The sequence below is a fragment of the Haliotis cracherodii genome, unplaced genomic scaffold, assembly GCF_022045235.1.
Source record: "Haliotis cracherodii isolate W230 unplaced genomic scaffold, xgHalCrac1.p SCAF_4, whole genome shotgun sequence".
Classification (NCBI taxonomy): Eukaryota; Metazoa; Mollusca; class Gastropoda; order Lepetellida; family Haliotidae; genus Haliotis; species Haliotis cracherodii.
The window spans coordinates 26921279-26938183 of record NW_027266297.1 but is presented as its reverse complement, the minus strand read 5'-3'; the positions used below and the strand labels follow the sequence as shown (position 1 = coordinate 26938183).

General features: G+C 41.9%; 1 protein-coding gene across 4 annotated transcripts in view; it reads right to left on the bottom strand.

Moving 5' to 3' along the window:
* Positions 1-4730: 4730 nt before the first annotated feature.
* Positions 4731-16905, bottom strand: part of LOC139478561 (prostaglandin E2 receptor EP4 subtype-like) — a 67578-nt gene continuing 55403 nt past the window's right edge. For all 4 annotated transcript variants that reach the window (XM_071261088.1, XM_071261089.1, XM_071261087.1 and 1 more), the window contains exon 3: positions 4731-7696. In XM_071261088.1, coding sequence (XP_071117189.1) covers positions 7238-7696 — 459 coding nt within the window. In that variant the 3' untranslated portion in view covers positions 4731-7237. The remainder of the gene's footprint in view (positions 7697-16905) is intronic.

Here is a 16905-nt window from a genome sequence, read left to right as displayed (position 1 = left end):
CTATAAAAATATTATTCATGGGCGCTTTGGTTAATTTTGACAATTTTGTTTCGACAACGCGACAATGTCCCTCCTAGGATTCCATACAATGTACTAATGTCTGGTTTGACGCACTTCATACACTTTTTATATCTTATGTGAATCAATGTTTTATTATACATGATGAGAGTGTGACACTTAAATAAACATTTTACTACCTCCACTACATTGGCATTGATAGATAGGGCGGCGGATTAAGGGTCCTGCGCTGAGGGGGCTTATGATTAAAGCGGTTACGCCGAATGTTTGCTGTGTACATTAAACTGACTGGGAGATAGAATTTCGGTGCACTATGGAGAATTATTGAAACAGTTAAGTATTTTTGATAAATGAAGTTTTGAAGAAACCACTTGAAGTAGTTTGCACCAAAACTATAGTTTTAACTGAAAAGAAAAAGATCGTTATCTATTTTTATATTTGTGTCCCATGCGTCAGGTGCAGAGGACTCGTGAAGATCCGGGGTAGAATAGGTCTTCAGCAACCAATGCTTGCCGTAAAATGCGACTATGCTTGTCGTAAGAGGCGACTAACGGGATCGGGGGGTCAGGCTCGCTGACTTGGTTGATGCATGTGATCGTATCCCATTTGCGTAGATCGATGCTCATAATGTCAATCACTGGATTGTCTGGTCCAGACTCGATAATTTACAGACCGCCATCATATAGCTGGAATATTGCTGAGTGCGGCGTTAGATAACAAACAAACAATCAAACAAACGAACTACAAATCAGGTGCAGAGTTACATACGCGCAAGAATCAACGTCAGTTTGAATCCAAAATTCGCCCCGGCCATGATACTTGACCGGTCAGAACCATTCTGTGTGTGATTTAACCAAAGTGGTACACGTCTAGTTAAAATAGACCTTCATTCCTTCCACACTGACCTTAGTCGCCGTGACATACCCAAAATGCGGTTTAAAGTAACGTTAAACCTCTTCCACGTCATTCCACTCATTTTCAGTGATCGATTCATATTATTAGACTATATTTACGCCCAAAGGAACCTGTTTTGTTGGAAAATCGAGACTGGTGATTCTCTGGCATTGACGTTGTACATTTAGTTCCGTGTTAAACACACCTTAACACATCTTGATTGCAATAAAACCTGATGTAATAGGTTAAAATTGATTAATATACCAATATGAAGTCAACAGCTTTCATGTTGCTACGAGACAAACCTGACAAGGCAAATGTGCCAATATCCAGTCAAAACGCAGTAATTGTATTTTCCTAATATACCAAAGCGCTCATGTGAGCTAACAGTACATGGATGAGCACAGCCCTCCCATTGGAGGACTCACCATATGAAGCAATGTGTAAGTGTTTCTGGCAATGGATCGTTTTTTCGGAAAGGACCCAACAGCCAAATCGACCCACTATAACAATTATTGACATGTTTGATGAATCGGGCGTCAGTAAATGGTGTACATGGATAATCCTACCATCTGGCGATTTGTCACGTATTTATTGGTGTCTAAATCCCCATCTATTAGTAATACACGAATCATCTGTATTAGGAAAGCGATTGTAAACTGGCTCACAATAAAAGTAATGACAGTCGGTAATAGCAACGATCCTAATCGAAGCTGCAAACGATTTGAAAGCTGAGAATTAATCATCAGAGAGCCATTGTCAGATCAATCGGTTTCAGTATAACTATACCAATTTCTGCTGGGGGCATATTGACATATCGACTGATTGCAGTATCGATCTCCACGGGGTCTGGCCATTGTACTCGTTTGTCCTTGGGTATCTCACTCCGCCCCTTCTGTAGCAACAACTGGAGGACAATCATCACTTCTTCATGAGTGGATTAACTGTAAATATGCGCTCCATAAATCACAGCATCTCGCTCACAGCTGTCAGTTTTTGAAGGTTGGAACGTCACCACTGACGTTATCTCAGGTTATAATGGTGTAGCTATACGGGGAATGTCAATGTGTCTCTGTGATTAGTGTAGTCTTGACATGTGGATGGTGTCCTGCTGTAACTATATGGGGAATGTCAATGTGTCCGTGTGTTAAGTGTAGTCTTGACATGTTGATGGTGTCCTGTGGTAACTATATGGTGAATGTCAATGTGTCTCTGTGATTAGTGTAGTCTTGACATGTGAAGGGTGTCCTGTGGTAACTATATGGTGAATGTCAATGTGTCTCTGTGATTAGTGTAGTCTTGACATGTGAAGGGTGTCCTGTGGTAACTATATGGTGAATGTCAATGTGTCTCTGTGATAAGTGTAGTCTTGACATGTGAAGGGTGTCCTGCTGTAACTATATGGTGAATGTCAATGTGTCCCTGTGTTAAGTGTAGTCTTGACATGTGAAGGGTGTCCTGTGGTAACTATATGGTGAATGTCAATGTGTCTCTGTGTTAAGTGTAGTCTTGACATGTGAAGGGTGTCCTGTGGTAACTATACGGGGAATGTCAATGTGTCTCTGTGTTAAGTGTAGTCTTGACATGTGGATGGTGTCCTGCTGTAACTATATGGGGAATGTCAATGTGTCCCTGTGTTAAGTGTAGTCTTGACATGTGAAGGGTGTCCTGTGGTAACTATATGGTGAATGTCAATGTGTCTATGTTTTAAGTGTAGTCTTGACATGTGAAGGGTGTCCTGCGGTAACTATATGGTGAATGTCAATGTGTCTCTGTGATTAGTGTAGTCTTGACATATGGATGGTATACTGCTGTAACTGTATGGGGAATGTCAATGTGTCCCTGTGTTAAGTGTAGTCTTGACATGTGGATGGTGTCCTGTGGTAACTATATGGGGAATGTCAATGTGTCCCCGTGTTAAGTGTATTCTTGACATGTGGATGGTGTCATGAAGTAGCTATGTTAACAATGGTCAGTGTGCCTTGTAAGTGTAGTCTAAACATCTTGAGGGCGCCAAGCACTAACTATATTAACAATGGTCAGTGTGTCCCTGTGTTTAGTGTAATCTTAACATTTTGAGGGCGCCAAGCTCTAACTATATTAACAATGGCCAGTGTGTCCTGTAAGTGTAGTCTTAACATCTGAGGGCGCCAAGCTCTAACTATATTAACAATGGCCAGTGCGTCCTGTAAGTGTAGTCTAAACATTTTGAGGGCGCCAAGCTCTAACTATATTAACAATGGCCAGTGTGTCCTGTAAGTGTAGTCTTAACATCTGAGGGCGCCAAGCTCTAACTATATTAACAATGGTCAGTGCGTCCTGTAAGTGTAGTCTAAACATTTTGAGGGCGCCAAGCTCTAACTAGATTAACAATGGTCAGTGTGTCCTGTAAGTGTAGTCTTAACATCTTGAGGGCGCCAAGCTCTTACTATATTAACAATGGTCAGTGCGTCCTGTAAGTGTAGTCTTAACATCAAGAGGGCGCCAAGCCCTAACTATATTAAAAATGGCCAGTGCGTCCTGTAAGTGTAGTCTTAACATCTGAGGGTGCCAAGCTCTAACTTTATTAACAATGGTCAGTGTGTCATGTAAGTGTAGAATTATGAAACTGTACCTAGCCTACTTGTAACATTTAAATGCTTACACGTCTGGCGTAATTTGCGTTGTGAGAATCTGGTCTCCATGTCTTTCAAAACGAACTCCCGTACTTCAAAACTGCTTGACGACAGTGGTTGTGGTGGTGATGAGAAAGCTTTTCGTACAAGGCCCGGGATATAGCCAGTCTCTTCTACACTCACTGGAGCATATATGTTATAAAGAAATCCAAATCACACACCCTTGTCTGCTCTAAGTTCTTTCAAGTAGTACGTTCTTAAACTTTGTTGTGTGGACTTTATTTTTAGCAGTTAGCAGTCCGCGCTCGTGGCTTTCACCCAAGTGGTAAAATGTCTTCCCGACCCTGAAAACAGCCGACCTGACGATGAGGAGATCCTTCAAGAATGATGACCATGTTTTCAAAGACTATGGGAGAGAGATGGTGGTTAGGTTATTAACCGGGAATGCTATTACCGGACAGCACATTCCATGGACACATTAACTCGAATCTCGTGCAGCGTTTGACGTTCCTGCTACAGATCTGGGTCAGCTGATTACTGGTTCCTTAGCTCACAGTCCTGTGTCTCAAGGGAATGTTCCCTAATGAACTGACACATAGACCCCCTCTCACACTGAAGAGAATGACAGGGTGCTGTCCGAACACAGTCTTAAATCCGGTCCTCTAGATACCCAATAGGAAAATCAATGATCTGTCACAAGAGGATTACGGTAGACATAATAGTTGGGATAGGTCGTCGTATTTCACATTGTTTGTATTCTCGTCTTTAAACAGAGCTACTTGCAAACGCTTTTCTCCAGATTGTTCGTTGTTCAGTTAATATCGTGTGTGTATTTTCAGGGTTATTGTTGTGTTAATAGTGAGTGAGTGAGTTTTGGCTTTACGCCGCTTTTAGCAATATTCCAGCAATATCACGGCGGGGGACACCAGAAATGGGCTTCACACATTGTACCCATGTCGGGAATCGAAGCCGGGTCTTCGGCGTGACGAGCGAACGCTTTAACCACTAGGCTACCCGACTTGTGTTAATAACATTACTGAAGTGTTCCTTAAGGGTACATGTGATTCCAGTGAACAGTACAACAATTATGATTATCATTGAATGATAAATGAACATGCTCTAGTTTGTTTATACATAAAAAAACAAGTACAATATTTAAAAGACACATATGTTTATTTGTACAATATACAACATCGTTAAAAATATAACACCAAGAGCACAATACTGAAGATATAACTACAATAGTGACATCGCCTTATCTTGTCAGACATCAATCGCCTGCAATAGGATAAACCCTCCATATAACGCCTCTGAACACGTACCCAAACCCAACCACAAACCCTCTCTGTTTACATTAGGAATTTCAGAATGCATTCGCGTACACCTGGTGTCATCACTGATTTTCAGTGATTCTTTTACTGTCATTACTAATTTGCCTTTACGTCAAATGGAACCTGTTTCGGCAGATAATCGAGACTGATTACTCTATGTCAATTGAAATACGTAATCATACTGATGGAACAAAGTAACGGAACAATTGGAAAGGAAAACAATTGTTTGGACTGATATCCTATACGTTCCACGACGACAGAACCCTGAAGATTTTTAACAAGTGTTCATGTTATTATTTTCTATTTTAAAAACAGCATTAAACGCTATTTATTCAATGATTTTTGCAACAGCATATTCGAGTGTATTTAGTTAGTATCAGTTGACTCATAACTCCCTTTACGTAGCTGCTTATCAGATGTCAGTGTTAATACGCATCTTAAAACACGCTGTGTTCTTCTTTATTTATTTATTCTCACGCATACTTTCGCGTCGAACGCTGGGAGAACTCAATATTAAAACCTAAAAAAGACATGATTTCTACTGCAGATTTAGTATTTTTTTAGCATCTTTAACATTTGCTCCATGTAATTATTATTATAATTAATATATAATTTGTCATGAACGCCGCGATATGACTGGAATACTGTTGAAAGCGGCGTTAAACCCAACTCACTATTTGTCATGAATATGTGACCCCTCTGAATATATGAACAGTCAAACCAAACACTCCATGTGTTATCTGTGTGGAACTCACAGTATAACCTTTGCACAGCATCAAAGAGACAACATAATATATGTTGACGTGTATTTCAGTCGCGTATTTTCATCGTCCTGGACAACAGGATTGCCGTCGACACAGTGGACTTTGGTGTTGCCTTATCTAAACCGACAAATCACACAATAATTCAAACGTTGCTAGACGTTTACGAATTCTTCCTGACCCAATAGATTAGCTAAATCTCCAGCATGTCATTCAGCTGGGTACGTCATGGCTGTTTACCAATGATTACGTGTTGATATCAGAGTTGTAGAGGACACAGAGGCATGCGATCGTGTGCAAATCATGTTCCTGCATGTTAACTGTTCGCCAATGAACGTCATCAAAGGAACAAGTAGCCACTATCAGTATCTGGTAATTGGTCTGGCCATATCAAAGTCCATTAATAAACCTAATTGAAAGGATGAGAGACATGTAATCAATAAGGACTTGAATTCAATAGCTTGCAAATGTTTGCACTACAATGGTAGTTTCCTTAGGTTTGGGTGTGAGTACTTTGCTTTCCAACCTTCTCTGTTGGATGTAATTACTGTTGGGAAAAAGTGTAAACATATATTACAGAAAGTATGTAAAAGTTGTCACAGGATCAGAGGAAACGGTTTTCATACCTTGTATTGAACTACGCTACTGTACACATACAATAAACATCCGTTAACACATATATTAAAGAACTGTACTGTTATTTTGTTATCACAGACTTGCGGTATATATTACAGATATGTTGATCCATTATCAATGGAATGATTGATCAATACATATAAATGCCATTTCCATGTTAACATCTTCAAATACCATTGACAACAACATCACATCCAACCCGTTAAGACCTTATTTGTAAAGCAAGCCCCTTTGAGATAACGCTTTTAATTGAAATTAACTGGCCAGTATTTGATTGGTCAGTATTACAATATTCGTCTTTGATTCCAACATATGACCAAAGCTTCAATAGTGATAAACCATACATAATGAATAACTCATGGTTTAACTGGTTTCACTGTTGGAAGGCGTAGACGCATATTGACCAACATACACACACATCGGTAGACAATACACCAGTCCAGCTGAACACATAAATGTGTGTAAAACTAAAAAAGATCATTGACATGTTGTCAAACACAAAACCATAAAAAAGCCACTTGTGATTTTCTGTAAACTTCCAGACTTTACCATTACTCCTTTGGTATCAGCGAGTGAGTGAGTGAGTGAGTGAGTGAGTGAGTTGGGTTAACGCCGCTTTTAAGAGTATTCCAGTTATATCACGGCGTATCAGCTTTATGTGGGAGGAAAGCCCGAAGTGATACAAGTCTCAGACGTTTACCACTTCGGTGAAACCCACGAGCACGGGTATGGTGCTGACAAACCTAGAAACATACTTGGGGCGAACCGGGATTCGAACCCACAATCATAGGTTTCTGGCGTGCCCAAGAGACGCAACTCTGCACTCGGCGCCTTAGACAACTGGGCCACCCTTTGATATCAAATTACAGCTGTGTGAAATGGTCTAAAGATAAATCTCTTAATTCATTGTGTGTCAAGTATGCACAGGTATCTAATGAACTGAAATGGGGTATAATAATGAAATCAATAATTATAATAATAATCAACTACGAGCTTGTGCGTTTCTATATGACTTTAAAACCATTTCGTCTGCCGGTGAAGGAGTTTGTATCAGCAGCTTAGATGTAACTGTTCCATTCCCGTACAAGCTCTCGCTGAGACGCCTGCGCTCAGAGGGAGACCTTTGCAAGGTCGCGGACGGCCTTGAGACTGAGTAGTTTGTTTTTGTATTGGGAGGTTCGCACAGACACTGTAAACAAAACATACAGCAGTTCGGCTCCTCTTCGTTTAAAGGAGTTTTTACATTTTGTATATTTTTTTGTTCAATCCTTAGAATGCATTTTATGGCATTTACAATCTTCCATACAAGCTCTCTTCTAAATAAAATATACACCCAGGGATCCAGTATAGGATTAAACGAAGCGAAACGAATCAGCAGAAGACCCATTTTGTCCGTCTTCATTAATGTAACTAGGTCTGTCTGGCATAGTAGCACATAAATCTGAAAATAGAAATGAAACATTTTACAGCATAAATACATGTTTACATTACAAATGTCAACATGATCATTTACATTTTTTCCCCATGAGCATTCAGCAGGCTTGTCACAACACCCGGTTACAATGAAAATGATGTAGGTTTGGCAGATCAACGTTACTGCTATCCTTTATTGGTTTGAGTGGTAAAACCTTGTCAACCCTGTTAATTGATTAAATTACTAATGCATGTTACATATAAGGGTGTTATATATAAATATCCTTGAGTATAAAATATCACCGGTTATTTGGGATACTGAGTTAAACTAATTATATATATATTCAAGCAGTAGCACGGGACATGCCTCTTTGAAGGCTGCTGCATTAATGTGTTTGTGACGGGTCCCACCGGTGGGACAAGACACGCTCACCTATTCGCGAACACCTGGTATCATCACTATTTGATATTGATTCTTAATCACATACTCATGATTTTGTCGGAATCGTACAATCGACTCTGCTTTGGGCAGTGATTTCTTATGAATATGGTAAGGGTTCCGTCTCTTTATCTTTAAAAAATGTGTTTCATTATGTCTTTATTATTTTAAATCTATTTTAATGCAATATTAGGGTCCCTTGGGACTAGGCGTAGAGTTGATCCTGAGCACTTTGCTGGTTGTAGTGTGACGTGACTACAATGGATCGGGTGGTCAGGCTTGATGACATGGGTGAACAGGCGTCAGCGTACACCGACGGCGTAGGACATTTCTCATAATATCACGTAATATGATGCAATATTAGGGTCCCTTGGGGACTAGGCGTAGAGTTGATCCTCAGCTCTTTGCTGGTTGTAGTGTGACGTGACTACAATGGATCGGGTGGTCAGGCTTGATGACATGGGTGACCACGCGTCAGCGTACACCGGAGGCGTAGGATATTTCTCATAATATCACCCACTGGTTTGTCTGTTCCAGACTCGATTATTTACACGCAGTCGTGATGTAGCTGACTGGTAAAAGAACAAAGCTTTATGAAAAGATACAATGTTTGTCAGGAAATACCGTTTTCGGGAACGTTTACATATATCAATCGTCTAACGCGCCGCGATTCGCTGTGCAGAGTTGCGTCCCTTGGCACTCCAGAAACCTATGATTGTGGGTTCGAATCCCGGTTCGCCCAGATTATGTTTCTAGGTTTGTCAGCACCATACCCGTGCTCGTGGGTTTCACCGAAGTGGTAAACGTCTGAGACCTGCATCACTTCGGGCTTTCCTCCCACATTAAGCTGACACGCCGTGATGTAACTGGAATACTGTTAAAAGCGGCGTTAAACCCAACTCACTCATTCACTCACAAACCAAGAAAGACAATCAGGGAGAATACACATACTCCATTTCTCCTTTAAGTGTTTCTAAGATTTTCGTCACCATGGACTCACATACATGTAGCAATTATTCGAAAATCACTGGGAATCTCAGTCTGGATTAACGAGGTTTCACTGTTTGCAAAACAATTTTAAAAATCGATCAGCACAGAAGAGCCAATACTTTTGTGTAGTAGTGTATGTCACGCCAGTGCGTCGGTGCATTTCTCCACACGGAAATAATTCATGAAGTAAATCTCGACGGTATTAAATAACACATTGAAAAAACATTTGTTGTGAATGTTGAACAGTGACTCGCAGTTTAAGAACTATTATTCAGCCCACCCGGATATAATCCTGTTCTCCTTGTACGTCAGTTACCCAGGAACTATGTGTGCGACGTGTAGGCTATGTAAACACCTTACATGTAAGTAGGCTAGCTTGTGGGGTCATAGTGTCGACACGGTACTATTGACAGTCCTCTCACATCCTGGTTTACACGAACAGCTTGAGCACTTCAAGGTTGAAAGTCCTCCCTTGCGAGGCGAGGTGTATGAACGATGCTGTATCGTGACATGGTTGAGACCAATTCAGTTCTTCGAGTGTGTGTGTTTGTTGTTTGACGCAGCACTTAGCAAATATTCAAGCAGCTATATAAAAGCGGCCTGTAAATAATCGAGTCTGGATTAGACAAACAAATGTTTTATACTAAGAGGAACAAGTGTTTTATACTGAGAGAAACAAGTCACGCCCAAATTTATTTTGCAAGGTATAGTGCTGTAAGTTTTATACAAGTAGATAAATGGTTTAATAAAATAAATTCATATGTTTATGTTGCAATTGAAACCTTGAATCATTTCAAACCAAATCATAATATATTCATCAACTAAGGTGAGGTGAGGTGAAATTTAACGTCGCGTCCAAGATTATTGCATTTATATAGCGACGTGCATGCATGTGTGTGTGTGTGTGGCTGCTTGTACTAGTCCGGACTGATGCCAATTTACAGTGCTTGCCCTCTGAGATACCATGCCGCAGTTTAACATGAATATCCCACTCAGACACAGTATACTGACTCCGAGCCGACCAGTCCTTGTTTTAGCCCCTTTATGCCGAGCGCCAGACAGGGTAACAACAAGTGCCATGTTTTAACGTCTTTTGGTATGACGCGGCCGGGGATCGAACCCCGGACCTTCCGCTCTCCGGGCGGACGCTCTGCCACTAGACCACGGAGGCGGGCTCAACAACTAAGATAAATATATTTTAAAATTGTTAAACCACTAATTGATGTTGATAAAGGAGTGATCGTGTGACAGGATCGACCTAGATGCATTGAATTCGTATAGTCACCCCTTTTACCGAGAGCGGCGGTCGGGTAACCTAGTGGTTAAAGCGTTCGCTCCTCACGCCGAAGACCCGGCTTCGATTCCCGACATGGGTACAATGTGTGAAGCCCATTTCTGGTTTCCACCGCCGTGATATTGCTGGAATATTGCTAAAAGCAGCGTAAAACCATACTCACTCACATGCACTTCTACCGAGAACCTTTTCGTCAATCTGTATGCTCCTTTCTGCTCAATAGACGCAATTAAGACACCAATCAGCGCGACAGTTGTTCGGATTGACACATATTTTGTGCGAACAACTGGTGTCATTACTGATTTTCAGTGATCTATTCATATTTTTTCAAAGCTATTTTGTACTTCCCTGTGGAATCTATTTCGGTGGATAATCGAGACTGGTTATTCTCTGGCATTGACGTTATTTTTTAGTTCATATTTGTGATACATTTTCGCTGTGTGTCCGCTTCATTGTACTTTGTAACAGCTTGTACCGATTGTAACGACTATGAGTCAATGATCACAGATAACAAGTTACAACAACGTCCTGTCTGACTTCGTCCAAACAACGCTGTATACCACAAACACTACTTTGTCATTTATGTCCATTGGAAGCTGTTTCCGTAGATAATCGAGACTGGTTATTCTCTGGCATTGACGTTATTTTTTAGTTCATATTTGTGATACATTTTCGCTGTGTGTCCGCTTCATTGTACTTTGTAACAGCTTGTACCGATTTTAACGACTATGAGTCAATGATCACAGATAACAAGTTACAACAACGTCCTGTCTGACTTCGTCCAAACAACGCTGTATACCACAAACACTACTTTGTCATTTATGTCCATTGGAAGCTGTTTCCGTAGATAATTGAGACTGGTTATTCACTGGTGTTGACTTTATATATCTAAATTTACAAAGAGAAGGCATTCTGTCACTACAGCCTATTTTACCTGAACATAATAACGTCATAACATAAAAACTTCACCTCAGTTTCCCCATGTCCGGGCTGCTATAACCTGGGATGTTTATTTAAAGTTGCCAGTAATAATAATTATTGCAAGCATTTATTCCAAGTATACTGTAACTCCTGATACACCGGTACGAATGAATACGTACGGACATCGTGGTACGGACACAGTGGTACGGACACAGATTTGCCGTCAACAAGGGCAATATGTAATAACTATCATGTGGCTCATAATTGTTTTGCATATGTTTTTTTTCATCCAAACTAAAACAAACAACATTTTTTCTCAGTTTTTTCTCTCCTAATATTTTCAAAAAAGTGCTGGTCAAGTTATAATGTCAGATCAATTAAGTGAAGAGAGGTTACTCTTAGTCCATCAAGTCTGTTTTTAATTTACCTGTTGCGCTTGGCGTGAAATCAGTGGTTATCGCTGAATGTTTTAACAGGTAGTGAAACAATAATTGTGATTTCAATTTTTTAAATTACATAAGGGCATGATAATATCAAACGTCATTTCCCTTAGGCGCCTGAAAAAGTCTAAACTACACATGTGCACGATTTTGATTTGTAATTGGTAATTTGTAATATTACAACCATGCAGATGAATATTATTCAAATCGTTGTTTCTTCACTGGCACCAGAAGGGATCGCAAAACACGTGGGATTATTATAAAAAAGCTAGTTTCAATTTTGTTCAGATATGTACCATAACCTATCACTAACTATATACACGCGGCGTTAACCCCAATTTCAATTCACCCAACAAATTATATTATCATTTGTTCAAGTCCCCTTTCACCTCACCTCACCTCACCTCACCCACCTAATTATATTACGTGACGTTACATCCCAGTTGACCACCTCACCTCACCAACTAATTATATGAACGAGATGTTAAACCCCATTTCAACTCACCTCACCCACGAATTTATATACACGTAAATTGTCGTAGCTTTCGCATGGGAAATGGAATTATACACATTTGAAGTGCTCGTGAAATATAAATGATTTCACTTCCAGGACGTACGCTATTGTGGTTGATTACGGTTATGGCAATTAACGTAGTACCTGCATGCATGTAATCCACAGATCAGTACAGGAATATTTCCTGCCCACGGTCATATCAGATAACCATAACACGTATACATAATACCGTGATTACTGTTACAAAGTGTCAGCTGCAAGCGCGCATGTGCAGTAATCGCAGTGAAAGTGGGGTTTCCTGAGTAACGAGGCTCGAGCTGGAAGGGGTGAGTGACTGTAGGTTTACACCGTTTTTAGAAATATTCCAGTAATATCAAGGCGGGGGACACCAGAAACGGGCTTCACACATTGTATCTATGTGGGGAGTTGAACCCGGGCATTCGAGGTGACGAGCGAACACTTTAACCACTATTTAACCGCCCCCGGATTGTCAGAGAAACATTGTGCATGCACGCCTATACATGTACATGCTAATTCCAATATACTTGTGGCTGCAGTTAAGCAATGATCAGAGCTTAATGACTTGAAAGGGGGGGGGGGGGGGGGGGGGGGCAATTGGGTAGCCTGGTGATTCAAGCGTTCGCCCTTGAAGTCTGCGGTCCGGGTTCGATTCCCACATGGGTACAGCATGTGAAGGCCATTTCTGGCGTGCATCGCCTTGGTAAGCTGGGATATTGCTAAAAGCGGAGTAAAAACCTCACTAGCTCATTCACATGAAATGGGGACCAGGCTTCCTCCTACATAAGTTCAAATATTGAAATACCCATTCGTCTGTCTGCTCGCTTCAATGTCATCATATGTATCCATCCGTCAGTTAATGGTTGCACTAATTACACACCGTTCCAGTTTCGCACACAGCACGCGCTACTTCGTCTACACATACACTGGAATTGGACCCCAGCAAAGTGCCTCTTTGAACGCATTACCAACTGGATAATGTAACATACATGTCTGTTTAAGGAAGCAGTTTGTGTACGTTAATAGATTTCCAATGTTGTCTATGTTCGTACTTAGGACAGAGTTTCTTCAGGTGTGGACATTGTATGCTAAGTTAAACCTCCCCATGTTGAAAAATAATACACCTGTTACTTTTTTCCAGATTGTTTTTCCACAAAATATTGTCCCAATTACTGCTGCAGGGAAATGATTTTGTCCTTGTTGCTTTAACACAGTGATAAGCTACAAGTCCATGACATGTGTACAGGAACATAAGAAGAAATCCATCAGATGAAACATAACGGTAATTAAAGAGGCTATTGTCGGTTAAGTACGGAGCACATTTTTTTCAATCATAATATCGTTACACAAATGCGTGTATTTATAGATGTGTTTGACATTAACTGAATATTGATGAAAACAACTGCCTTTGTAACCTTTTACGCTTTGTAATACTTTTTCCAGCAAACAAAGGTTCTCGTTTAGACTGTTTATTTTACCCTGGCGTCGAGCAATGGAATATTCATTACATTACGAGACATTTAAGTATTTCTGACGATTGATGGCAGGTTAGGGAGCTAGTCTGGAGTGGTTAACAACCTGCCAGTCGGACCAGCCATGATTTCACTCGAGGTAGAAGTGCTTCAGTGAATGTAGGCCGAGTGTTTGGACATAATCATAATTCTGTGAAAAATATTGTTGTATCCCACCAACCAATTTTTCGAAATAGACGAAATAGATGCTATATCAAACTCTCGTCATCTCATATAATATTGGTAACTGTAATTGGTCAAAATAAGGAAAAGCGCAAAACCTTTTAACATATAAATACTCACATCGTCCACGGACCGCCCCCGTGGTCTGTTGGTAGAGCGTCCGCCCGGAGAGCGGAAGGTCCGGGGTTCGATCCCCGGCCACGTTATACCAAAAGACGTCAAAAGATGGTACTTATGGCTACCCTGTCTGGCGCTCGGCATTAAGGGGCTAAAACAAGGACTGGTCGGCTCGAAGTCAGTATACTGTGTCTGAGTGGTTTATTCATGTTAAACTGCGGCATGGTATCTAAGTGTGCTAGCACTATAAATCTGCATCAGTCCGGACTAGAATAGCAGGCACACACATACACGTGCATACACGTCGCTATATAAGTGTAAAAATCTTGGACGCGACGTTAAACCCCATTTCACCTAACCTCACCGAATTGTCTACGCATCCTATAACCTGTGTTTCGTTGCGAATATGGTTAATCAATTAAAGTAATAATGTGACTCTATGGGGTCAAGTTCGTGTTTGAACTATTCATTTTGCTAGTTTGTCGTTGAACTCAACAATAATACAGCTGTTTGATCGCGGCCTGTAAATTATCGTGTCTGGAACAGACAATTCATTGCGTAACATCATGAGCTACAATCCACACCGTCGAGTACGATGTCACACAGCCTAGCCACCGAGCCAGACCACCCGATCCACGCCGGCGAGTACGATGTCACACAGCCCAGCCCCCGAGCCAGACCACCCGATCCACGCCGTCGGGTACGATGTAACACAGCCTAGCCACTGAGCCAGACCACCCGATCCACGCCGTCGGGTACGATGTAACACAGCCTAGCCACTGAGCCAGACCACCCGATCCACGCCGTCGGGTACGATGTAACACAGCCTAGCAAACGAGCCAGACCACCCGATCCACGCCGTCCGGTACGATGTCACACAGCCTAGCCACTGAGCCAGACCATCCGATCCACGCCGTCCGGTACGATGTCACACAGCCTAGCCACTGAGCCAGACCACCCGATCCACGCCGTCCGGTACGATGTCACACAGCCTAGCCACCGAGCCAGACCACCCGATCCACGCCGCCGGGTACGATGTCACACTGCCTAGCCACCGAGTCAGACCACTCGATCCACGCCGCCCGGTACGATGTCACACAGCCTAGCCACCGAGCAAGACCACCCGATCCACGCCGTCGAGTACGATGTCACACAGCCTAGCCACCGAGCCAGACCACTCGATCCACGCCGCCGGGTACAATGTCACACAGCCTAGCCACCGAGCCAGACCACCCGATCCACGCCGTCGGGTACGATGTCACACAGCCTAGCCACCGAGCCAGACCACCCGATCCACGCCGTCGGGTACGATGTCACACAGTCTAGCCACCGAGCCAGACCATCCGATCCACGCCGTCGCCTCTTACGGCCAGCATCGTTTGCCAATTCTAACCCGGAAGCCCAACGGGTACGCCTATAATACCGACAATGATATTATATATCAGTGTACCTAAAACAGTGGTTCACTTGAAGAATCATCATGTAAGGACATGTCAGCCTCGCAATAACAAGCGTCAACTGTCGGTTGCTACCGGTTGCTGCGAAGTCCCGGTGTGAGTATTGTTACAACGTTTGGTGAGTGTAGAATTAGTCGCAATTCTTTTTAAATCATGACTTTTATTGTGACACGGATACGAATAGAAATACACAAAGCCGTTGAAGTTTGTGATTTACGAGGAGATATCAGAAAGATTTTAAAATGAGCCTGGCGTATCTAGGTTGTTTTTAGGCTGACGTGTGGAACAATTATATTAGTATTCACAAGTGTTTTTTTTAGTCAATCTTCACACTTTGCCGTGTTTCAGTCCAGTGACTTGTCGATACGAGACTTAGACTCTGAGCTATTCTACTCCTTAACATTGAAATGGAAAAAACTATCTTTTCACCCTGGAGAGTCAATCGCTGATGAATATTGATGTACGGTTGCATGCTGTTTGTAATTACGGGAGGAGTTCCCAGCATATGCCACAAATAAACATTAAACATAGGCTTGTGTCAGACGGGTTCCCAGAATGCTTTGACAGCTCCGCTGGTCACCACCCCCAACGTCATTTCAACCAGATATTCTCGCCACGCATGGGGTTGTCATTCTATCCCAGGGACAGGTGATGAGTTTCAATCATTACGATTCCGACAGCAAACAAGATTCCATGCAGAGTAAACACTTTGGGCCCCTCAAAACTAAGCTTAAAGCAACCAGATCCACTACGAACGTTATATCCTAGCCACCTTATTCACCACATCTGGCGACGCATTTAGCTGTGCAGAGTTGCGTCCCTTGAGCACGCTAGGAACCTATGATTGTTGGTTCGAATCCTTACTCCTATGATTGTGGGTTCGAATCTCAATTGGCTCCTATTAAGTTTCTAGGTTTATCAGAACCATTCCCGTCCTCGTGGGTTTCACCAAAGTGGTAAACGTTTGGGACCTGCGTCACTTCACCCTTTCCTAACAGATTAAGCTGCAACACTGTGATATAACTGGAATACTGTTAAAACCTCTCTCATCCAAGTGACTACCACCTGTTTCAAACTTGAAAAAGCCTCGTGGGTTTGACCAAAGTGACATACATCTAAGGCCTGCAATAGTTCGGACTTTCTTAAGCTGACTGTGAAATAATGTTTAAAGAGGCATTTCATCACAGTCCCTCACTCCGTCCCTCATACAACACAACACGTGGACAAACGGGCTATCGAATTAGTTTCGAAGTAATTTATCACAACCACATCATCATTCATTTCGACAAGCAATGACACACGTGCAGCACGTATTGTTTGTTACACACCCTGTACCCCACATATTTCTATAAA